Below are 26,236 nucleotides of genomic sequence, written 5' to 3'. Positions count from 1 at the left end.
AACATCATCCTGATAAGGCTGTAAGTGTGCTGGGACATAGTTTATTCATGATCTTATAGCATGAAATTTCATTTTGACAGGTGTTTGGCATCCCACAACACCAATTCATGTTTCTCGTAAAGGTATCATTAAGATGAAAAGTATGTACTTTTAAGGCACACGTATAGTAAATCAAAAGCTTGGTCTTGCCTAATTTTTTTTTTCTGTTAGTGTTGTATGATTTTTCAAAGCATATTTTGCAGCACTCAAAACAGGGCCAGCTGGATGCCAACAAGAGATGAATCTGTTCTGAAAGCTTAAAAAGGCCCATGACAAGTGAATACTGTATTCTTTTCATTCTCTTAAGCCAGCCTCTCAAAAGACTTAGTTGTAGCTGTAAACTAGATCTTATAGCAGCTCAACAAGGATGGTTATTTCCCTATGCAGGTATGGAAGGTGAGGGTAGGAAGGTGGGAAGCTCTGTCTATAAACCCTTTTTCTGTTCCTATTGAATCAATCTCCCCAGTGTTCCTTTAAAAGAACAAGCTCTATGGGGCATATGGCTGTTATAAATAGACCTGTGCCCTGCTGTGGATATGGGTTTTGGCAGTTAGATGTTATTTCCTACACGCAAATAAAGTGCAATCTGCAGAGGTCGTCCTTGCGTGGCTTTTCATGGGTGGTTTGTACGCTGTCTTTGTAAAGACTGTACCCACTCTGTACAAATAGTCATACACTATAGGAGTTTAGTAGTCAGATCTTGCCTCCTGAATGAGATAGGAAAATAAAGCTTGCCTCAATGGCAGAGTGCATTACTCTTCAATTACTGTAAGCACTCCTTAGAAAAGAACACACTCGTAAGGCAGTTTTCACCACATTGAACCTATTCTGATTCGTTGAATAAATACTGCAGAAGATCAATCATTCTCAGATAACCTTCAAAGAAATGAGATTTTCTAATAACTTTGCACTGAAAATAAATGTTTTAATAATTGATTTTTTTATAGAAATAGAGGTGCTTGCTTTCTACAGGTTCAGTAATTTGTCTATCTAGAGTATTTTTCCCTAAAAAAAAAAAAAGAAAAGGGCAACAGAAATAACTATTGTTTTCTGGCTTAGTAATTTTTGGCAAATTCAGTAGTAAAAAAGGGCAATTACTTCTTCATTATTTGATTTGTTTTAAACAAAAGCACTCTGTTTATATTTTACCTTTCTGAATGAACTGGATGCAGTAATTGATTTCTCTTCCTATGTAAAATAGACTACATTCTCTTTTATTGTTAAATTTAGTTCAATTTATGGTACAAATATTGCTAGAGTAAGAGCTTCATTAACACACAGGTGCTATTTCATTTGATCTGGTCTAATTCTAAATAAGTGCCAGTGTTCTGCATTATCATTAATAAATATGTAGTTTCTATACATACATCTTTCAGGTACAATTAAAATGGATGGTCAATAGATTGTATGTTTTCTTAAAGTGCCTTATTCACTGTAGAGATTCTGTATTATTCAGTGAGTAAAAATATTTAAATTGTCTTTTTGAAGAGGTACAAACATGTTTCTCAGTCCTTGTTTCTACATTTGGAGTAAGTGTCATAAGATGATGAACTTGAGTATTGTGTTGCAAATCTGTGAAAACTTAAAGGCAGATGGTAAAGGAAAGATGATGTTTGATGCTCATAAGGTCTCCAGACACTAATTATTTTCTAATAGATAAGTCTGTTCTTATGGTCAAAAAGGGCACGTGTGTCATTTATCAAACCAAAGAAATATTTTTTAGGAAAATTTCTAAAAACAGGTTCCCTTTGTTAAAATGACTTCCTTGATCATAATTAACAGCTACTGCAAATGCAGGTGAATTTAGCTATCAATAGCTTCAACATTTGTCAGTGAAAGAAGCCTTACTTCTGTGAATACTTATAAATGGATAATACCTCTGCCATGTAACAACTAACTCCTGCACCAGTGGAAGGATTTCACAGTCATTTCTGCCTAACAGAAATATTATTATTTGAAGTTCTGGAAAATCAAAGGGCGGGAAAGGGGTAGAGAGAGAGATGGTGAATGATTTCCACATAAGAAAAGACTTCTATTGTTTCCATTTTAAGACCTTTAGTTTGGTAAAACTTTTAAAGGTGGAAAGAAAATTTCCCTAAGTGTGTGAACTTAAGCAAAAGAGAATGTTTACACTCAGTCTACAGGAGAGAACCCTGCTAATGCTCTGCGGGAAAGTACTCTGCTAGTACTTGCAAGGCTCTAATTATTATGGAATAAAATTAGAGACAATGGGAGTTTTGCCATTGAATTTTTCAAGTCCAAGATTTAGGCTTTATGGACACGGTTACACTTCTTAGGAGACTGAAGAGATTTTGCCCCTATAAATTATTTTCCCCAGGACTTATCAAAGTACCATATGCAGGCGGATTAGGAAAAATTAACATCTCTCTTGTTTCACTGAGCAGTTCTGTCAGAAAAAAGATAGAATATAGTCTCACCAAGATACAGTTCTTATTTCTCACCTCCTGCTTCTTCCCTCTTCCAAGTTCCCTGAAGGAATAACTTTCCTGCCCTTTTGTCTCTCAGATGAAATTACTCTACACTCTTCTCTTCCTCCTCCATCCCCAATAGCAGCAGCAGAGATGGCTGTTCTTTCATCTCATCAGTATAAAACATAAGTACAGCCACAGTTATAGAAAACAGAGATCTTACAGCAGCTGAACAATTCTGTTCCAAATTATAAAGCTTTGAAAATTCTTTAATTAATACATTGTGTTTTCCACTGATTTTTAGGAAGATTTTTCTTTATTCATTAAAAACATGAGTAAATCTTACTAGTTATAGCTGTAAGTAGCATATAACTTCATGTAAACTCAACACGTTTTTAAAAATTGCATTGGGAAAATCCAGCAGAGATAATTACATTCAGATTTATAATTAAACTGCTCCATTTAAGCAGAAATGATTTAGCCTTGAGCTGTGGAAGATATTTTTCTTTTGCTTGTTAGTACTTAGGTGTGACATTTGTATTAAAAAGAAGGCATATCATTCTTACTGAGTGCAGCTTAATGATATGTGAAATATGAATGTATCCATAACTTAGAATATATACAGGATTTCCAGGATTTGATTCAGTTCTGCATAGTGCTGTATAAGTGCTGCTTGTTTTAAATAACCGAAGCTTGAAGAACAAACTCTATCTGATGCTTTTACCTGTGTCTTAGGAACTTACTTTTCTCCCATACAAAATTCTCTTTCAGTGAGGTTTTTTAACTAGTCAACATCAGTTAAAAGACCTCACTGAAAGAGAATTTTTTCTTATTTTTGCAAAACATCAAAAAAAAAAAAAAAATCTGTGTTTCAAACCAGAAGAAAATGCAAACTATGCAGCATGTCACTTATCTATATTGCTTTATCAAAATGAAAGAAATATATATGACATAACCCGTTCCTATACTGCTTCTGGAACCTGAGTAAAATCAACATTTGCTATGTGATAATACAGCCTTTAAAAATATTGTTATGAGGAAATCTTGCAACTGGAACATGATTCATGTGACTGTGCTTTTTTGGAATTGATGCATTAGGCACAGAAGAAGTCTTTCAGTTTCTTTGCTGTACTTTCTATTCCTATATCACTTGCACATCAAGCATTATTCATTCATGACAGCTGGATTATTTTGGGGGCTTTTTTTGTGTGTGTGTGTCACAGATGCATGTTTGCCTGGGTTTTTTGGGCCAACTTAATACAAAGTGGTTAAAAATTCAGAAGATATTATGTTTCACTCAAAAAATTCTCTGACTGTAAAGGCCGTAAAATTATCCCTCTAATATATGTGTTAAAATTGATATTTTGCACCTCTATGATATAACTAAGATTTTTTTTACCTATTTAGAAGAGAGAAATGGTCAAATAGTTTGTGATTGTATGACTTGTCACAGTGATAGACAGGTTGAGGCAAAATCTTTCTACTCTGTCATTCCCTACTTGTTCTAGTGTGTCATTATGAAACAAAAAAGAGACACCTTAACTGACAGAGCTTTATAGAAAGTGTGATTTACAGAACAAGTTTTCTGTATTTAACATAACATTAAATTCAAATACATAAGAAGGGAGGTTTTATATTCATTTGCTATGTAGTCAGTTAAGAAAAATATTTGAAACAATGAAAAAGAAATATATTAAGGGAAAGACCAAAATGAAGAAAGCTTCATCAACACCATCAGAATGTAATAGGTCTTTGCTCTAAACCCATCCCAGATCAAACTGGAGTTGAAGAGCATACTGTTATAAATAAAAAATTAAACAGCAATAGATAAATTTGCTACCTAAAGTTCCAATCAATGTCAAATTAGTCATGAAATTTTATAATCAGTTTATAATCTTTAGTCTCTCTAAATGCAATGGATTTTAAACTGATAGTCTTTCAGTATATGTTTCCAGTGATGGTTTATTTGAAAAGGTGGAGACCCTATAGTTCTTGTCTTTCTTTTCATGTTCTAACTACAAGAATCTGTAATTTTTAGCTTATGACAGAGACTGTGTTGAAAGTACTTTAAAGGTGTACATTTATCAGTGATTTTTTTTTTAAATTTTTATTATTATGCTTGACACGGAAAAAATTCAGCATAGGTAAACTACTAGGTAGTGCAACTGTAGTCTGCATAATGATCTTGTGTTCTTTCCTGTCTTTGCATGTTGTAAATTGTGACTTCCTAAAGTAGAGTAAACTTAGTTTAGGGAGTCTTAAGTAGGGTGCACTTCTAGGAACTATACCGAGCCTTTGTCTTTACAGAGAAGCTATCTGTTGAGATTTTGTACAGCTGAGTCAGGGAGCCAGAGTCAGGCTTGGGATTCACTTTGTGTGTGTTCATGTGCACCATTTCTGTGACTGTGGAGGTCAGCTAACCCCTAACCACAGTTTTCTGTGTTAGGACTGATTAACAGTAGGAGATAACTGACTTCATGAATACTATGCCCTTAGATGTTTATTATTACATAGCTGGATATATATTTCTTCTCCTAGTTGCAGCTATGGTGTGGAAATGTATACTGTCCCTCATAACAGGTTGCTGCTTGCTCAGAAGAGCAGCTCCAGCAAGAAGTTTGAGTTTTCCATAATTAATTTCAAAAGAGCCAGGCTTAAAAAAGCCAGTCACTTTATTCCTTTAACTAGATGTAACAGTATGATATAAAGAATTTCAGAGGAATTCAATTAGCTCCAGATGTTTAGGGTGGAGAAGTGAATACCACCAAGGGAAGGAATGGGAAGCTGCTCAGAGCCATGATCACTTCCAGCAGCATGACAGTCATCAACAGGCAGCTGTCTTTTTGTCTGTCACTTCAGAAGCAAAATGGCATACCCTACACTTTCTTCCCTATGATATATTCATAACTAATCCTACAGCCTACACAAAGATATTCCTTTTGGCATGAGTAGGACAATTATTGTAAGAGAAAAAAAGTCATGCAACTGACCGGCTGTAGTTACAGCTTCGATGGGAAATTAAATCTCAAGAAAAAAACCAAGTACATAATATCATGATCCATTATTAGGTGAGATGGCAAATCAAGCATGTGTCCTCTGATACTAATGGTATTTTCTGTGTAATGCCCAAGTAGTTAACCATGATTTTATACCTTGTAGCTTAAGACATCTATAAAGTATAATTCTACAGAAAATGGATCACATTCACACATCCTTGAAAGAAAACAGATTTTGTCATTTTACTTCTCAAGCATAAACACCTCATTTTAGACTGAAAATATCTAACCTTGCCAACAGCTTAATTTCAGTGACACTTTGCAATATAAAGTTCCTGCTTGTTCTCAGCTTTTTGAACAGTGGTTATCTGATGATCTTCAGAGAGATTATCTTCATAAATATAATTAGACTGTCATTAGAATTTATAAACTCTTTTCTAATAGATGTCTTACAAATTTTGCTTTAGATGTAACATATGTCATGTAAAAACTTCCTAAGCCTCTCATGTCTATTATTATGATATTTATTCATACAGCATAATTCATATTTTCATGCATTGATATTTTATATATGTTATAGAAGGGATACAGCAGAGAATATAGTAAAAAATAATGTATTATTGACAGTATGTGGTATCTAGAGAGATGCAGATCTGTTTGATTCTTACAGTGTTTCCTCTTTCAAAACAGAAATACTGAAAGCATATATACTTCCCAAAAAGATCACCACCCCTTCACACTTACAATTTTAATTGACTGCAGCAATTCCATTAAGCATTTTTCAGATCTTGCACAATTAAATAACAAGTGTGTAGAATTTGATTGTAATGTTGTCTTCATTTAGTGTTCAAGAAAAATAGGAATACAATGCCTTGAATAGGAATACAACTATCTCCTGTCTAAAGCTGTGATGATTTTTTTTCCCCAGACCCCTGTTTGTGGCAAAAGCCCTTCCCTCATTTCTCAGTTTTGGGCATCAACATTATGCTATCACTTAGCCACCGGGACTCCAGCCAGGCATTGGTACAGAGGGAGTGCCAGTGTTTTCACAGGTGTAAATCAAATTGGCTCTACTGGTGCCAACTGAAATGCATCCATTTGTAACAGGTGATGTCTTCCACAGGCTCCTTCAAAACAGAGGATTGTTTACCATAGATTTCAGGCGCACAGCAGGGAAAAGAAAAGCCACACCTATGAATGAGGATACGTGGCACAACCACTTTTCTCATCTGATACATCAAGGTTTTTGGAGTGTGAGGGTTTCAAATTCAATCCCTTACTCTGTTCCTGTTAAATATTTTGAAAAATCCTGAACTTATAAAAATTTGATGAGATGGTGAAATCATTTTCCACTGAGCTGACATCAGCAGCTGCGCATTCCATTGTAGCTCATATTGCTTCAGTAGGATGGATAAGATTACACTGGACAAAGAAGAAATTGGAAGTTGATAAATTTCCTCAAATTTTGTCTCCTATTGCTGTCTAATGGCCAATAGTGGAATTTATTGTTGGAACACGTGATTATGTTACTTTACTATATTCATGATCCCATCAGCTGCTATCATTCTGCAAAAAATTTCTCCCAAATGATGTTCAACATAAATGTGGACTTAAAGTTATCAATATAATCATACATTGTTACAATGTACACAGAGCACATTGTAACATGGATTTCAGCGAGAATACTTTAATTAAAAAATTACTTCCAATAGTCATTCTTACATTAAAGTCTGAGAGGACCAGAACACAGACGCATCATCTCCAACTGAAATGATGATGTAAAAATAATAATCTGAAATATATACAACTTGTAATTTACATATATAATTACTTGCATAATTAAATTATCTTACAATATTATTGATAAATTTTATTATTTCAATATTTTATTAGTGCATAAATTTTCTCTTTTATCAATATTTTTCTGTCTGTGACATTTCATAAAAGATTTTTTTTTGACTGTGATTTTACAAGTGTTATTAATAAATTCCACATAATGCAATAAAAATATTATTGCAGAGCAAAATTAGAAAAAGAACAATCCCTGATCGCTCAAGTGAGTGATGTTCATAGGGATGAGGATTCATCTGAACTGACCAGGTCAGGTACTGCTTTTATTCCTTGCTAATGACTTTCTTGCCATCAACTTACTAACTGACAACCACACTTATTATTGGAAAAGTGTGGTCTGACTTAGTATGCTTAAACTAAATCCCCATGACATAAGGAGATAACGTTTTACTTAATTGGATAATTAGTGTTTTAATTTAAAAAAAGTTCAACTTTATTTACCAAATAGGAATCATTAGAAAAAGAGTATAAATTATTTTTATTTAATTCTTCTTGAATAAGATTGTATTCTAATCTAATTTGGACAGAAAGAGACTTTAAAATGCAGAACCATGTTGGTTTTTACTATTTTTGTAAAAATTAGTCAGAAGAATGCCAATTCTTGGAAGCACATATTTTACTAAACAAAAAAAGAACATAGAAATACACCCCCAAGAAAATTAGTCATGATAATAAGATATGCACTGCTTAGTAATTCAAATACTTTTCTTAAATTTTTGGTATATATATGTACATATATATATACACACATCCTTTAATTGGCATCTTTAATTGTCTTTTGAAATTCTCATAGCACTAAGAAAGTCTGCTCACAGATGGAAGTCTCTTATAAAAGCCCTGTACAAAGCTAGTACAAAGACACCTCTTCCTATTGCAAATAATTTTCAACTTTAAAAGGAAACAAAACCTTCTTTTCCAAATGACCTTTAAAAAAAAGTAATTCTTTTCTCCTTTTGTTCACCTTTCTTTTACCTCATCATTTTGCACTGGGACTCAGCTATCATAAAGGTCTTTTCCAATCTAAATGATTATATGATTCTTTGATTTTAATTGCTCCTTGTTTCCATATATCTATTTTGCAGATTGTCATTCATCCAAACCATTTTGTAGTAGTATCCTAACTCCTCTCAACACAAGCTTTAGGGCTTTAGTCTGACTAATGCATGTTAACTGACTATTCAGAAGATGCCCTAGGTTATCCAAATTTTAGGATCAGGAAACATTTGCACTGTCTCTGTTGTGAGAAGATTTCCCGTTGTCTCTAATTGTCCTCTGAAGGTGGATATGTCTGTGATGGAGAGGAGAAGAAAGAAAACCTACTTTACTGAAATTTGATTAGCACTGCTGTTTTTCTTCCTCAATATTCTTGAATTAAAGTCTCTGGCACCCCCCGCCCCTTTTATTTTGTGGAAAATTTCAGGGTTTATGTATTTTTAGAGGGAAGGAATAAATACACTTGTATAAAAGCAGTACATTAGATTCTAATTATCAATTTTTAAAAGAAACTTTGAAATCTCTGTAGACCATAGAGTTCTTGTCAATAGAAAATATCTGTGGAATAATTATATTTTAGAAGTGCAATCTTCCAAATAGAAAGTCTGCTCAAATGGTTAATCTCAAAGATTTCTCTAGACTCATTTACACTCTTCGCTCCTGTAGTGGGTATCCCTGTTCCAACACAGACTTTTGCATTTGAGGTCTGCCAAAATAGGTGTGTTCGTGTCTATGTTTACTATACCTACCTTTTTTCCATTCCTCAATTCAGGACATCATTCTGTGTTTGCAGTCTTAGGTAATACTAGAGTTGAATGGTTGTTTAGATTTCTTAAATAGTTTTCATTGTACATCTTACCCAAGGAAGGGCAGAGGGAGGAGCTGGTGGCTACGGAATAAATGGACATGTGGAGAAGTAGATATAGGAAGAATAAATAGTGGAATAAGGTCCTAAAATGTATTGCATAAAAAAAATTATGTTAAAATAACAGATGTGGGATGGATAATTAATACTGTTGTGCAGGAAAGGAAGGGTTAATATCCCAGAACATTTAGTATTTTTTCAGTCCGGATATGCATTGCAATATAGCATTTAAATTGTTTTACTAGCAACAAATAAATGGGACAGTGAATTTTTTTTTTCAGCTTGTGAAATTGGCAGTGGAATAAGACCTAGAATCTGAGTATATCACAGGATGAATATATCAATTTAGGGATGTCAAACACTCCTTGACATTTAAAACTTTTTTACTTCATTCTCTACAGAAAGGGAAGAAGTCAATTCATACAACAACTATTCAATGTCCGTATTGGTGTGAAATTAAGATCACAGCAATCCTAATGGATGTCACAGCCCTTGTTCTTGCATTCTCTATAGGGGTATAGCAATTGCTTCATTTTAAGGCTAGACTATCTTGCAATTTGTTAAGTTTCTTTTGATTCTGATTGCTCTACCTGTGTATATGCATTTACACATTTGACTTTCCAAATCATTGTAAGTGTATTAATGCAAGTCATTGACGTGTAAGAAAAGAGAAGGTGAACAGTTGAGGATCAGAGGCATAAGACATTGAGGAGCAAATCAGCACCTCAGGATACTGAGGAACAAGTACATCTGATCCATACTCCTGCCATGTTGAATTTACCTAGGAATATAAAGCAATTCTTGAAGTACATTATTTAATGCATTTCTTGGTCTTTCATGTGGTTTCATATGTAACATCAAATCATTTGTGCGGCTGTATGATTTTTTTAAGTGACACAGAACTTATAAAACTGAGTTAGTGAAGCAGTAAGACCTTAATTTATTGCTAAAATACAGTCATACTTCTTGGTAAGAACTGGACATAATTGTCAGAAAAATTGAATAAATAGTTCCTCCCAGATGTGCTAGCAGCAAATTGTTACCAACTTTTCATTCCCTCTGAAGCAAACTAGCTTTCATCTTGTTATAGGGTAAAGCAGATTGCTAGATCCCATGGACTTGTAGACTGACTCAATTTGACATCTGGTATTGGATATAATTTAAAAACACTGTCATAATTTTTGCATAGATTTATGCGATGTATTTCACAATAGTATCCATTCTATTATTCATACTTTATTTTTTTTAATCAGTCATCTCTTTGCCATATGTGTTATTGTTTGCACACATTAGCAAGAATTATGGAATGATACATCTTTTTCTGCCATCACAGAAAAATATTCATGATTTTCTGCACTAACAAAGTTTGCTGCAAGGAGTTACTAATTTTACACTTGCAGCAGATTTGCCCAAATATCTGACACTAAACTCTGTTTTACTTAGTGAGAATAACAGTATAGTTTTCAGCAAAAGTGGAAACTATTCCCTCACATTTCCAAATCTTTGCTGCATTTTTAATATCGAGGATTTATAGGGAAAATATAAAATTAAGAAAATCTGTCTGAATACAATCATTTATACAACCTTGTTGCAGTAAATTCATGTGATTCTGAAATGTAAACAGACTGTGGGGAGGGGAGTAGGTTAGAATTGAGCACTTGTTCTCTTGCCCTGTAGTTTTGCTCAAATAGCAAAGACCAAGAATCAGAAAATAAGTTCAAACAAGAAGGATAAATGGGATACAAAACTAAAGCTGCTGCAGGACACAGTGTCAAAAAATCTAGTCTCTCACAAATCTTCTGTGTGTCTTTCAGTACAAAAAATAAAAGCCTTTTCTTCCAGTGCTTGTGGCACATAAATCAAAGAGACAATAGCAAGCACTTCTCTAACCTAACCTGCTTTCTAGAATATTTCAGGCATTGAAAGTCAGGATTGTTTTCTAGTGTTGTATAAGTATACCTAATGTTAGTTCCTTGCTCTCCATCCTTGCATCTGAATCTCAGTTTTCCATGCCTTTTATTGTTGGATAATTTAATTCATTTTAAATTAAATCAATCAGCTATTCCCCTACAGTAATTAGACACTTTGTAATGTTGAATTGCCCTACAAATTACATAACTCAGTGTGGGTTACAAATAGCATGCATTTGTCCATTGTCCAGCAGTAATACTTAGGAAGCCTGTATAAAAATTGTCAGATTAGCATGATAATAAATAGAACGTGACAGATCCCAGATAATGCAGAGCAAAACAGCTCTGCTCAAATAAGTCGAATGGTTCCTAGGTTATACTAGCTGAGTGATGCTTGTGAAGCCCAGTAAACACATCTGTAACTGTAGAATTGCTAATCTTGCCAGTTAAAAAGCTTTTTATCTCCAATACATTTGAAAAAAAAAAAAAAGATATGTTTAGGCTTGTCTCTGTATGTCACTCTTCCTTTGTCTTGAGAGCCCTTGCTTTACCTGTTTTTTGTTACACTTTTTACCTTTTTCCCCAGCTAGGGAAAGCAACTATAATTGTTTCTAGTATAATCCAAGGGCTCAGATAAAACATCCAGTGCAGCCTGATTTGTTACTAGTTGAACAAAAAACCTACAGCTGGCAATCAGAAAAACGCTCAACCATCTCAGCTTTAGTGCCAAATCTGATGACAGGAGATGGGAGTAGAGACAATAATCTTGTCATCCTTCCCTGTTTCCAAATTCCTCTTTGAAATCACTTTCTTTTGCTTTGTGTTATTCTTTCTTCCAGGAGTATGAATCAAGGTAGTCTTCACAATGAAGCTCAAATAAATTTTATTTAATAAAGAGACATAAATAAAACAATTGTGTGGGTCGCTCTGTAAAGTTCTAAAGTTCACTCTAAAAAGTTTTTTCTTTGAGCTTTTTCATAATCATTTTTATATCTTTATTTCACTCTATATATGTCTGTAAGTCTGTATATGATAATGGAGAAAATACCAAGTCTTTACTGAGCAAGGTATAATAAAACAGTAGGAAGTTTTGAGCCACCTAAATTAAAATGATGAGGAAGAAACAGACATTAATTATCTCAGACTGCATTATCTTTTCATTTTGCTAGCAAGGAAATACTTAACACCTCAGAAGCAAAATGCTTTACTTTGGACTGGAGAGATAATTTAAAATCACACGTGGGGGGCAGCTAGATGAAAGATCAGAATCTTGTATATTCACTGAGCAAGAATAATGAGATGAAAAAGTAGACAAAGAAGAAACTATATTCGTGTTTGCTCTGTACCACAAGCCATGACCTCTTCCACGGTCACAAGGACCTATTTTCAATCTCAAGTCAATAGCTATAAATGTTAATAATTGCCTTTACCTCTTTCTCTGTAGCTTAGCTTCTTGCCCCATTACCAAAACCATTTAGCTTCTCAGTAATTCATTTTCTACATAATCTCTTTCATGTCCCACGTTTCCTCTATTGTGTTTCACCTTGAGCAGTACATCATGTAAATAAAGTCTATATCCATAATCACTTTACAATTCTGCTTAAGGGAATTCACTCTTGAAAACTCCATTCCAACTGGTCTCCATTATAGCAGATCTTTTTAGTCCTCATTAGATGGGACAAAGGGGCAAATATTTTAAAAACTATTTTAGCATCAATGATGTAACCTTGAGTATCTATTCAAAGATTTTAGATGTATTTAAAGGATGAGTATGAAGCAGATCTGAGAAAGAAGTTCATCGTACTGTGTTTGGATTCTAAAAATTCCTGCATTTAAAATAAAGTTTAAGGCCACATTATTGTAATGTAGACACTGATGAAAGGGACAAAAATGTCCAAGAAGTTCTATTCAAACGTGTATTTTTTTTCAAATTAGAAATAGAGATTTATCCTACTAATAACCAGGAAAATGTGTGTGTTGGTATTTAAGGCAGAAATAGATTAATTAAGACAGAAAAGAATGAGTTCTGTATTCTTCCAATGAGCAACAAACTCCTAGCTTCACACAGTCTGCAACGTGACTATCTCAGAAAGGACAGAAGCAAGTGATGAAATATGTGTGTAAAAGAGTATTTTTAGTTCTGTTTAGGATTTACTGTAATTATGAGGTGTATATTTTCTTTTTTTAAACCAAATTTTACTGTGACTTTTGGATTCCATCCAGCTCTTGCTCTTGAAATAAAAATTAGGTATTTCAGTTCTACTTCTCTGAAAGCCAAATGCCTGTGAAAGCTTTTGACACTCTCTTATGTCATCTCACATTTGCTTGATGTGGTTGTATGTGGTTTTCCATCCTTAGTCTTACATTTCAGTTTGTAAGAAATCTGAAGTCTTGCTTCATTGCAGTTTTAGTTGCTGAACCACTGTCTGTAATATTCGAGATGGGGGTAAAAATCTTAGATAATATGCTACCCACATTTTTAGCATGCACTTAGAGGAAGCTAAAAACTTATGAAATTGGTTCCTCTAACACCTTATATTATATAAGAGAAAAAAAATAAAATGACAGTTGCCTTCCAACCTAGGAAAAGTCATTAATGTTCTTTTCCTCCCTTTCATTTTTCCTTTTGTTCTCAAGCTTCATTCTGACTTGGACAAGGGAGTCGGCACTGTTAAATATACCCTTTCAGGAGATGGTGCTGGCACGGTTTTTACTATTGATGAGACCACAGGAGACATTCATGCCATAAGGAGCCTAGATCGAGAAGAAAAACCTTTCTACACACTCCGGGCTCAGGCTGTGGATGTTGACACCAAGAAACCACTAGAGCCTGAATCAGAGTTCATCATCAAAGTGCAGGACATTAATGATAATGAGCCAAGGTTTCTGGATGGGCCTTATGTTGCCAGTGTCCCAGAAATGTCTCCAGTGGGTGAGTAAGAAGCTTTAAACACCTGATAATTAATTGCATATTACTTAATTGTCTCAATGCACATTTCACGCTGAGGAAAGAAAGATAAGGATGAAATAAAAATATACCTTCTAAAACTTATTATTAGGGATGTTTCTAATGCTCTTGTTTATAAATATGCAGATTAGAGTTTTCTTTTAGCTTTGTTTGCTGATTTATAAACTTACTCTCCTCCAAAATGACTGCGGATAACTTTAAGTCTCTGAGGACAGGAGGAGAATAGAAAGAGATAGTCAAGGAAGCTATGCTGTAGTCTAGGGGTTCTCCGTACCCCCAAACCTTTTATGTCACATACTTAGGTGTGTTCCCCCCTCTTCTTTGTTTAAATTAACTGTTTACTGTACAGAATTAGATTAATTTTTGTACAGCATCGTGTCATTTAACTGTCTTGTCTTTGTGGCTGTTAAACTCCTACAGCACTTGCATGATCTCCTAATTATTCATTAGGGGACAATTCTTTAAGTCCTGCTATACTGTGCATGCTGAAAGTAACGATTGTCCTCACCTCGTTCACAATGCAAAAATGGGAGTCTGCAAGACTGACTCAAGATGACAAAAACCTAATGTCCAAGAAAATCTTTAGTACACCAGATTCTTAAGTTTAAAAAAAAAAAAAAAAAGATTGCCTGGGAACATGGTAAGTTTTCAAAAACCTAGTGTACAGAAGACAGAATAATTTTCTCTCTAAAGAAATTAGTGAGGATACTGCAGCACTGGAATAGGTTTTTGCTTGAAGAATTTTCATAATGTGATAGATATTTGCCAGGAATGATGTAAAGAGCATCAATACTGCTTTGGAGCAGGAGAATAGAATTAATGGGTCCTTTGGGTCTCTGCCTGATGGCTGATTCTGCAGTGGTCCTGAGAAGCGTGTTTGCAACATAAGCACACTGCTTGTGTCCTGCTGCCAGATGGCATTTTGGGTTTCCCTGCAGACACCAGAAATTAATTTGTTCTCCACTGGGAGTCCTTTAACTTCCTAATGTTAACTTCCCAGTGCTAGTTCCAGCTTATTGCCATTTTCTCTCCTAAACTGTCTTTTCCCAGTACTTCACAAGCCAGTACTAGTCATTTAATACTCCCTATAGTTGCTAACAGTTTTGGAAGTTTTCTGAGTCTGAAATGGCGGAGGGATACTGTTCCCCTTCAGCTATGAAGCTCGAATGTTGATGTTTTTAAAGTCAATCTGAGAGGCAACTGGCTGTCTACACAAGTTGCTAAACAGAATTAAAGAGGTACTATTTTAAAATCTGTGGTAAGGTATGGTATAATGTGATAAAGTGAGATGTGAGTGGACATGTAGGGATGATCATGTTAGTCTTATACAACTGTAGAGACTAGTGCACTACAGTTTGTCTATAGATTCCCTATATTGTTTACCCTATAAAGATGCATAATAATATTACTTACGGTTCTATTATTTATAGATGAAAAATATTTGTTATATTTTGATGTATGTCAGAATAAAATTTTTTTCACCAGTGAGTGTATGGTTGGTTGTTAAATTGTTTTTAAAACTTGATCAGAGAGATCTGAGCAAAATAAAAATGAGTGATGCTGTTTATACAGCGGAACACAGTGCATGCATTCATTCTTTCAGTCTGATGTTCTCCCTCTATCTTCCTTTCTTATTTTCTTAAATACATGTGTGCAGTAGAAGATTAAATGCTAATAGTGCAGTAGAAGATTAAATGCTAATAGGGCCTTTATTTCATGGGAAACACTCTTTAAGGTTTGCCAAACATTGTGACTTTTACATGGATGGGGAGTTGCATGACTAAATGAGATACAATTGAGCGTGCTGTGTCATGCATACGTTTTAAAACAATTGCTTTCCAATTTACTCTCCTTTGGAAAAACAGAAGTAGATGCCATGGCAAAAGTGGATCTTCTTGATCTTCACTTTATTCAGTAACATTCACTATATCTAGAAGATTTATTCATAACAGATGTTATTTTCCTCTATAAAAACAATTAAAAGATGGATGAAAATTGATCAGAAAAGGCAAGGTAAGAAAAGAGTGCCCTAAGTGGAAGCCTAAACTTCAAATAGTGGCTACTAAAGCAGATAAAATTTTTTGCTGCTAGATTGTCTTGCAGTAAAAATATCCAGAAGTGCCTTTTGTTGCCTGTAATGTGTCAGAAGATTGTGCCTTCTCCAGTGTAGGTCTTTCCACTCTCTTGTTCTTTCTTATCAATGCTTTTGCTTTCTAATGCAAGCACAGATTCCTCAGAGGATCTAAAACTACTGCTCTCTATCATCAGTACTATTTAGTTGCACCTATAGAGATGCTTAAACCTACCAGTGCCTGAGGCTGACATTGAAAATCTCTTTGATTTTTCAGCTGGTACAGCATATGGTCATCTTGGCTTAAGCAAAAATCCTGATAAACCCTTTCTCTCATAATTTTTTTTTTCCATTTTAATTTTCTAGTTGCCGCTTTTCAATTATCAAATGTCCTAAACTTCATTTACTATAGTTTCATAATATTATTGATTATGAACTGCATGAGTGCTGTTTTCATTGTGGGAAATGCACTGCAACATGACTTTTTCAACCCTTACTAGTCAGTTATATGAGCCTGATGAGCTTTTGTGACTAGTGACTTACTGTCTTTTATTGTTATATAACATTTGCAAAGTTTTTCTCAGTTTGAGACTTTATCCCAAGGTTATTGATAATAAGGAGCAAAATATGGATGCCAGAGTTTATGCTGAAAGGGGAATAGAGGTGCTGAGAAGTAGTTAATAAAATCATACATCCAGTGTAAACACACAGTATATATTCAATTTGGACAATGAAATAAAGGGAACGGTATAAATTATCCTTGAGATAAAACGGTCTGCAGCCATAACAGAAGATTGTATGGGACTGGGAAGTCTTGGGAAGAAAAGTGTTTTTCAGAGCCCTTACACACCTTAGAAATTTTCATGGCTACATGGTTCTCAGTTCTGTGATTCTCTGGACTTCATTATAATTGCTGTTGCTGAGTCTGGGATGGCTGAAACAATGACATAACATAGATACAGAATTATAGTAAAATTGTGCATCAACTTTATCCTGGACCTCGGTGATTTTTTACTGGAAAAGGTGCAAAAGGATGAAAATTTGTAGCAATCTCGAGATCTGGTTTTCTGCACATATATATTATTTAGACACATCTGTCATATCCAAATTTTTCATGGTAGATTTTCTTAGAACTTGTGTTACTTTCCACACGTGTTGTAGGTGGAAATTTACTTTTTCCCTTCAAATTTACATTGTAGACAGATTGAAGTTTCTTCTACAGTTTCTGCACTCCAGAGTTTGTTTGTTTTTCCTTTCAATCAATAGCACTCCTTAAAAAAGATAGCGGTAATGCATATCTTTTAGTTTTTTTCTGAAGAGATAATTTTAGGACTGCTATTTTTACTTAGTGGTACATTCCTTACTGGGAGCCAAATTGCTTCATATGTTCTCAAGAAAAAATGTTAAAAGGGTGGTTACTCACTACAAGCCAGGATGCAAATCTATTTGATGCCAAAGCTTGAATGGCCAGCTAACCTTGCTCCTTCCATATATGCACTGTAATCTGCTCTTACATTATGGAGAGAAAAGTCAATCACAGACACACAAAAAAAGATCTTCTCTTGAAAAGCCCTTTGGTTACATACTGCCATAACATGCAGGCTGCTGTACCCATCTCTGACTTCTGTTTTTTCTGATCCTTTCAAAGTAGTCACAGTTTTCGTGTTGTGGAAAGGTATCTGTACCTCCAAAGTTGACAGTGTATTGCTCACATAGCAAATGAGGTGCAGAATACTTTATGGTGAAGAATTTGTTTTGGAAAGGACATTGATGTGAAATTCCCTACAGAAAACCTCAGCAGATGGAGTGAGATTACAACACAGAACTAATATTTTAAGAACAGAGATTGCTATGCTGTCATCTTATGCCTAGTAAGAGACTTATACAAGCTTAAGAGCTGGACTCCTAATGTTGGGGGGGTGTGGTGTTTCTGATGTTGAACTGGTTTTATCAATATCCTTATTTTAAAATATTTTCTTGATAAGTTCCAAAATGTAGAACAAATCAGAAATGGAGATTTATCTGTGACAACTGAAACTGGGGCAGTAATATTCCCATTTGCAAATTAGTATTAGCAAAATATGTTGTCCTTAAGTATAGTTTAATCAACTGTGTTGTTCCTTCTGGCAGCTGCACCAGCTTCTGTTGCAATATAGTTGACGTAAGCATGCAAATAAACCAAGGTTATCCCCTTATTAAAGCTATCAGTCCAGATGACTGAGAATGGGGGCATAGCAGCATTAAGCACACATTCAAGGAAAGTTATTATTATACATTTTTTTATTTTTATACATAAAAATGTGTGCAGAAATGTATTTGCATTTCTTACACATTTCTTTCACTGAATATGCTGATTTTAACAGCAAATTTATAACTTCTACTGTCACTGTTTCCTAATTGTTTTCTAAGGTCTTTCCATTATTTCTCTATGCTTAATACATAGACCAGCTATGGGTATACTAAACCCATCAATTCCATAATATATGGATGCCATATGTTCTTTCCTAAGCAATTTCATTTCATACTTTTCCACTAGATAAACTCCTTGTTGATTAGAGGGGACTCTACAAACTACAGATCACCACAGCAGACTAAAATGGTCAATGATAAGAGAAAGCTGATATCAAGTTATTTTTACTGTGTTCCTCCATGGTGTAAGGCAGCTATCTGAAGAGTGTTATGGATTTACTTTCCATGGTACTGTCAGTGTGAAAGTAGTCTCTATAAATTTTCTGTCAGTTTTCCTTCTGAATTGAATACTTAACTGGATTTTATTTAAACATTGGCTTATATTTGAACATTGACAAAAGTGCATATATATACATCCGCAAATGGAACATATGTTCAATATATCCGTGTAGTTTCAGGTGCAAGAATTACAACACAGAGAAAACTAACCTGAGGAACTGGTGGGTAGTAGCCTGCACTCTGGTCTGGCTTACCGTGGTACCATGTGCCTGAGTTTAGCCTGAAGCTTACAGTGAGCAGAGACCGGGGAAGGAAGGACTATAAGGCATTGGAGTAATTACTGAGTGATCTTTCCTTTGATATAGATTCCTGGCTTCTGGTGATATATTTTTAAGGACTTCCAAAAGCATATCCAGGCTGTTGAGGAAGATAATACTTCGGGAATCCATTGAGGCCAGAGATATTTTTGAATGGCATTACACACACTCATGGACAGAAAACTGATAGTATAATCTGTCAGCAGCCCCTCCAGCTCCACCCTGGTCTCCATGCTTGTTTCTGGTGTTATCAAGTCCTTAGATACTATGATAGGAGTTGGATGTCATATTCAAGATAAAAAAATATTGAATATGTTTTTTAATCCACTATTTCTTGTCTAATTATTCTCTTTGATCATTTTCCTTCTTTGTCTGCTGTTGATCATTGAGATGAAAACTTTGGAGGATTTTCCACAGAGATTTCAAGACCTAGACTTAATAGGGTACTGAGCTACAACCCACCTCTGTGAAAGTTCTGATAAGTTCTTTTTCCCCATGCCTCATTGCGTTTCTTAATGTGAAGTTTCATATTCTCAGATACACGCTACGTTAAGATTCCCCTGTAACACTTTGCAGCCAAGCTTTCATTTTGTCCAGCTGTCACCTGTTCATATATTCTCTTTTACTGGCAACCTATGAATTCAGATCCAAGTGAGATCTCTCATATAAAGATTGCCAATTTATTCCTACTGTTTGAGTTCTCTTTTTATTTGAGTATTATTTTAGGAAAGGCTCCTGTATCTTAATCTTTCTTTTTTTCTCTTTTTAAAGAGCCTTCGCTTAGGAACCTTGCTGAAAGCTTTTTTGAAATTTAGATACTGTTAATCTATACAAGTAGTCTAGAGCTATGTACTCATTGATGCACCCAATAGTTTTAATAGGTTTTGTGAAGAGTAGCTTTGTGAAGAGCTGCAAAACCACACTGAACCTCACCTTACAGGGTCATATCCACATGTCCTCTAATTCAGTACGTTATTACAGTATACAAATTTTTCCATTGCCTGGGTCAGACCTGGTGGCCTGGGTCATTCAGGCCACTTTTTAGAAAAATTCACGTCCCATCACTGTCTTTCTGTACTCCATCCAGGGGCTATGGCAGATGACAGTTTACCCATCAGAATTCACTAGTTTCTTAGTAAGAACTGCTTTTTTAATTACAGCTCTTGTCTTTCTGATTTTTTTTTAATTGTGAAAAGAAACATCTACTTCACTGATCATCAGACTAAGTTTTTTAGCCACTGTATGGAAAGGTGAGTTTTAAGGAAGGAGAAGAAGGAAGGGCAGGTTGTGGCTCCTTAACCTTTTCTCAGAGAGTGTTTTTCCTTTATATGGGACATTGCACAAAATGTAAAACAAAACAAAAATTAAGAAAAACCCAACATTGATATGTTGAGAGAATATCACAGGTAGACAATAAAAGCTTTTGAAAGAAAAGTGTTTCTTGACACTATGATAGATCACGAGGCATCCTAAGCAGCTTCACTCTGGGGAAAAAAAAGACAAACCAGAAAAAAATTTTTTAGATCAAAAGGAAGGGAGAATCAAGACTTGCTTGGTTAAAGGATTGTGATTATTGTCATACTGTGATTTTCTTTTCATACACACTGGGTGTTGAATGATGTCAGCAGAACAAAGAAATTTGGGAGAATCTATGTAAAATGAAAGCTGTGGCAAACAGGAGTATACAGACATGCACACAGCAAAATTTCTGAGAAATCTGGGCTGTTAAAAAATGGCAACACTGGATAACTGGCTTCTGATAGGTATTTTTACAGTACCAAAATGTCGCTATTAGCGCTGAACTCATGTAGAGAATTTGAGTCTTACTTCATGTATATTCAAACCTCCAAGTGGATAATTTCTGCCACGACTTCAGCAAGGCTTTTGTCACTGTCTCTCACAACATCCTCATAAGCAAACTTAGGAGATGCGGATTAGATGAGCAGACAGTGGGGTAGACTGAGAACAGGCTGAATGGCAGATCCCAGAGGGATGTAATCAGTGGCACAAGGTCTAGTTGGCCTGTCACTAGTGATGTCCCCCAAGATTCAACATTGTTTAACCTCTTCATCAATAGTTGGATAAAGGGTCAGATGCCTCCTCAGCATGTTTGCTGTTGACACAAAACTGGGAGGAGTGGCTGATACCCCAGAGTGCTGTGCTGCCCTTCAGAAGGACCTCAACAGGTCAGAGACATGGGAAGGGTGAAACCTTCTGAAATTCAGCAAAGACAAATACGAAGTCCTGTACTTGGAGAAGAATAACCTCAGGCACCAGGACAGACTGGGGGCTGACCTGCTGGAAAGTAGCTCTATGTAGGTGGGCAAAAAGCTGATCATGAGCCAGTAGTGTGTCCTTCTGCCCAAGGAGGCCAATAGTATCTTGGGGTGCATTAGGAAGAGCATCACCTACAGGGTAAGGCAGATGATCCTGCCTCCCTTCTCAGCTCTTGTGAGGCCTCATCTGGAGTGCTGTGTCCAGTTCTGGGTTCCTCAGTGTAAGAGAGACATGGAGCTCCTGAAGTGGATCTAGCAGAGGGCTACAGAGACAGTTAAGGGGATGGAGCATCTCTCTTACATGGAAAGGCTGAGGGAACTGGGCCTGTTCAGCTTTGAGAAGAGTCAACTGAAAAAGGACCTTATTTATGTATATAAGTGTCTGAAGGGAGGGTGTTAAGAGGATGGAGCCAGACTCTTCTCGGTGATGCCAAGCCATAGGATGAGGCAACAGGCAGAAACCAATCCACTGGAAGTTCCACCTGAATATGAGGAATAACTTCTTTACTGTAGAGGTGACTGCACACTGGATTGTTCAGAGAGGTTTTGGAGTCTCACTCATTGGAGATATTCAGGAACCATTTGGATGCAATCCTGTGCAGTGTGCTCTGGGATGACCCTGCTTGAGCAGGGAGGGTGGACCAGACAACTCACTGTGGTCCCTTCCAATTTTACCCATTCTATGACTCTGTGTGTGATTGTGTGGACAAAGTTAAAAGCTCATGTCACAGCAGTTAAAATCATTATGTTTCTATCCAGATGCCGACTTTACTCGGGATGAGTAGCATAAATCAAATATTATATTTCATGACACATATCTTTTGATGCAGACTACTCCGTTAGGTTACCAAGCAATACTTTCATTATTAAAATTAAACTATTGGGTTTGCTCTAAATGTGTGTGTTGGTAATTTCAATGGTGTTGAGTATTAGTTCTCTTAGTATATAAGGAGAAGTCTGCATAATCATCTTTAGGTTCAAGATATATCACAAAAGAGTTGTCGAGATAATGTGTTAATTTTTTTGTTAATTATACTGTTGCCGAGGGAAAGGTATTGGCATATTTAAGTGTAGTATTGAAAGATGTAGATACAATTGTTTTATATGGGCACATAATACCTGTAAACATAAAACACTCATATTGATAGCTGTTTCAAGAGCCACAGATCAGCTGTAAATGATAAAAAATAACAAGAAGTTGCTTTTTTCTTATGACAAAATGATCTTTTGAGTAAGAGCTGTTTTTTTGGCCACAAAGTCGTTCTAAACATATTTTGAAAGTATTATGTTCTCAGCCACTAAGCAACTATAAACATTAAATATGTTTTATAAAAGCTGCTTTTCAAGCTACTACTTGCATATCTATGAACATAATTTTTCTTTAAAATTACTTTCCAGCCACTGAGCTATTTTTTTCATATAAGCTCAGTTCTATTTATAATTTTTCAGAGAAGAAATAAGTGCAAAGTTTCAATGGCACGAGGCAGCTCTTCAGTCATGACAAGTAATCATGTTCTACCTGTCTTCTCATAAAAACACTGTGGATAATGTTAACAAGCCAAAATTTAAATGGCTTTTAATGGATATTTTGCATGGAAAGTAATGCATGTCTAGTGTTCTTCTTCCCCATTTTTGTATAAAACTCTGCAGTAAACCAAAATAATAAAAGCATGGACATGACTGATATTCTCTACTAAGATAACTAGTTTAAGAAATCAGTCAGTGATGGATTGTGTGAATCAATCAAGTCATCATCAGCCCTAGAGGAGGGTGAAACAGAAGGCAAAATAGTCTCAAGACTGCTAAGCAAATGGGAGTCACTAAACCAAATATGATTAAGGACTTTAATTCTGTGTGCAGAAATAACTCCATGTGGCAAATTAGATGTAATCCTAGGAAGGCCTGGAGTGATAAGAAAAGTGTTCATGAGAATCTGGCTTAACAAGAGCTAAGAAAAAAAAATCACTGATCATAATTATGCTGTTAAGGACATATTTTTCTCTGTTTAGGGAATCCCATAAGGCTTAAAATCTACTGCAAAGACATTGCAGATAAAAATAATACCTTAGGAAAAGAAAATCCACATAAAACAGAGGTCTAAAAATATCTACAGAATGACGAACAGCATATACTAGAGTATCTTTAAATGGAATGCCAGCCAATTAGTCAGTGTATCTGTCTGTCAGCCTTGGATTTAATGAGTCCTAGGTACTTAAAGTTTCCCCTTATTTGTAGTAAGGAAGACTATGGGCAATCCAGTCCAATATCTGTTCTGTACACTGTAGGTTTTTCCTAATTAAGGAACCATTATAGATCTTGTGGGAACATGAGTTTGACATCCCTCCAGCCTTTGCTCAACAAGGATCCTGATAGAGCTGATTGAAACCTTTCCACGAGACATTTTTGCTAAGTTTCTATAGAACTGAAAGGTGCAAACACGTAATTCTCTCAAAACTTATGAAAAACCAGATGGGTGCTTAGTGAGTCATCCAACAGGTTAGCTGATGATTGGAAAATTAAACAGGTGGTTCCCATATTAGAAGAGAAGCATTCTTTTCATCATCCTGACAGGCCAAGCACTAGTTGGCTTTGAACCCATAGTCTAGGCAGTCTTCTCTGAAGCTGGGAACTTGGTGGGTTTGCCTGTGCCCTGATTTCTCTTCCATGAAGTTGATGACAAGGCAGGTTGTCAGGTTCCCAGACAAGCTAGTCAGTCTGCAAGTTAAACAGGTCATAACTAAATAGGAAGAAGACCAATGGAAATGAAATAAGCTGTTCTCTTTGCTAAAAACTTGGCAATGCCAGTATTGTTTTCTGGAGAGTGCAATACTTTTTTTCTGGAATGATGCAAGATGAAGTGAAAGTCCAAAACTATCTGAAATATCACAGTAAAGTAAAATTCCACTGTCTAGACATCTTTACTTACCAGTTATGCCTAAGCACCTTTTGTGCAGAAGCCAGCAGTAAATGTGAAATCACTGAGGAGGATTAGAGAGGCAAAGATTGGAAATAGAGGAGGAGTCTTCAGGCAGGTGTGAAAGCAAAGAGTGACAGCAGAGGAAGAGGAAAAGCTTTACAGACTGTTCAGTTTTCATTGCAAGAGCTACTGGAGAGAAACTGACACTTTTAATACTGCCTTGGACTTGATTAAAATTGTCACAGCTGTCATTTCTGTTAACAAATCTCAGGACTGACCTTCTATTTTCATAAGAAGCTCAAAGGATATTAATGAATAAACATTTAAGGTATGAGTATTTCTATGAAACAGTCTTGAAGGGACAAGGAAACAGCAAGTAGTAGCTTCTTGAGGGAATAAGAACGCATCAAGTAGTAGGTAAGGGGACCTCTAACCAAGGATTTCCTGACACACCATTCTGTACCAGGATTGACAGAAAATGTTGCTGCTAGTACTCTCAGAGGTGTAATTTCAGCTAAACATTCACATCTTTTTACACAATGTTAACAATGGACGATTTTCACTGGAAGGTTTGTTGACTGCTAGTCTTCCCACTGAGGCTGGCATGATGTTTTGGGAATAGAGATTCTAATTGGTAAAGAATAATATGGGTCCCAACAGACAATCCAATAATAACCTGGCCAGGAAACCTACGGCTGGAGCATCATCTTCCATTTGTGTTTATTGCTTTTAGTACACAAGCATCAATTTTATCATTTGTGCTGATCTAAAGGAGTATCCTAACATATGCAAAACATAAGATAATTACGCACCTAGGATTCTCACTTTGTAGGAACATCACCTTAGAAGCCTATCTAGCCTCTTGTTTCTGTAAATGTCCAGAAGTAGAAGCTAGGAGAAAGTTATACCTATATTTAGGGCGACTACAATGTCACAATCTATTTGAGACTAAGTTTTATCCAAGCATAATTTACTTATTGCTTTCTTAACTCTTAAAAAGGATAGTTGTTTGGGTTCACAGGCATGTCAGATATTTCTCTAATCCCCATTTTGTTAAGTAAAGTGACTGTACATTCCCTAAACTGTTCATGTCATTCTACAAAACGTTTCCTTTTTCTATTTTTAACATTTTTACCTTTCGGTCTGGAAGATAAAAAGTGTGTAGGAATAGATAATTTAGCTTTGGTATTGTCCTACCTACTGTATACAACTTTATCATGCCACATGTTTTTGTCTCCTTTCTAAATTAAACAGATTAAATCTCTAAAGTTCTATGTGGAAAACTTTTCATATCTCCATCAATTTCACTGCTTCTCTCTGAGCCCGTTACTTTTGTTGTCCTTTTAGCAATAGGGCAACAGTAATCAATATTTTCAACAGCCTTGAGAGAATTCAGATGAAAAAGGTGCCTGAAGAGCAGGTTTAAGTGCTCAAGCCTACAATTTATAGTCTTACAAGAGATGATACAGACACAGATGCTCAAATTATCAGCCCTACTTTCTACTCCTCTGGTTCAGTAGCTACAAATTTATCTACTTTTTTGCCGCTTTCACTACATTTCACCTCATGCCTGAGTGCAAACCAAACCCTTTCAGACAGTGATCAACAGATGCTTGATAGTCCCGGGATTCTTTCATGATTCTTCAATGATTTTGAATGAATCCTTTGTTCACATGTTTTAAGTCCTAAACCAATAATAATCACTGAGCATAATCCACTGAGACAAGTGCCTTGCTGTTCAAAGAGTGGATGGTCCTGTGTGCCTTCAAAGGATCATCCAGTTGCTAGTTCAGCAGGAGGGAAAAAAGATCTTACCCTGGTTGAATAGAAAAAATAGCTTTACTATGATATATTAAAGTACTGGTTTTGATAGTTTTATTTGCAATACCTGTGGGGGAATAAGGAGGGGAACTATT

General features: G+C 35.6%; 1 protein-coding gene across 1 annotated transcript in view; it reads left to right on the top strand.

Moving 5' to 3' along the window:
• CDH12 (cadherin 12) overlaps window positions 1-26,236 on the top strand; it is a 211,948-nt gene that overhangs the window by 79,347 nt on the left and 106,365 nt on the right. The window contains exon 3 of the mRNA XM_008921079.3: window positions 13,721-14,015. Within this exon, the coding sequence (XP_008919327.1) occupies window positions 13,721-14,015 (295 nt within the window). The remainder of the gene's footprint in view (window positions 1-13,720; window positions 14,016-26,236) is intronic.

The sequence above is a fragment of the Manacus vitellinus genome, unplaced genomic scaffold, assembly GCF_001715985.3.
Source record: "Manacus vitellinus isolate BGI_N305 unplaced genomic scaffold, ASM171598v3 scaffold_33_pilon, whole genome shotgun sequence".
NCBI classification, from domain to species: domain Eukaryota; kingdom Metazoa; phylum Chordata; class Aves; order Passeriformes; family Pipridae; genus Manacus; species Manacus vitellinus.
This window is presented reverse-complemented; position numbering and strand designations above follow the sequence as displayed.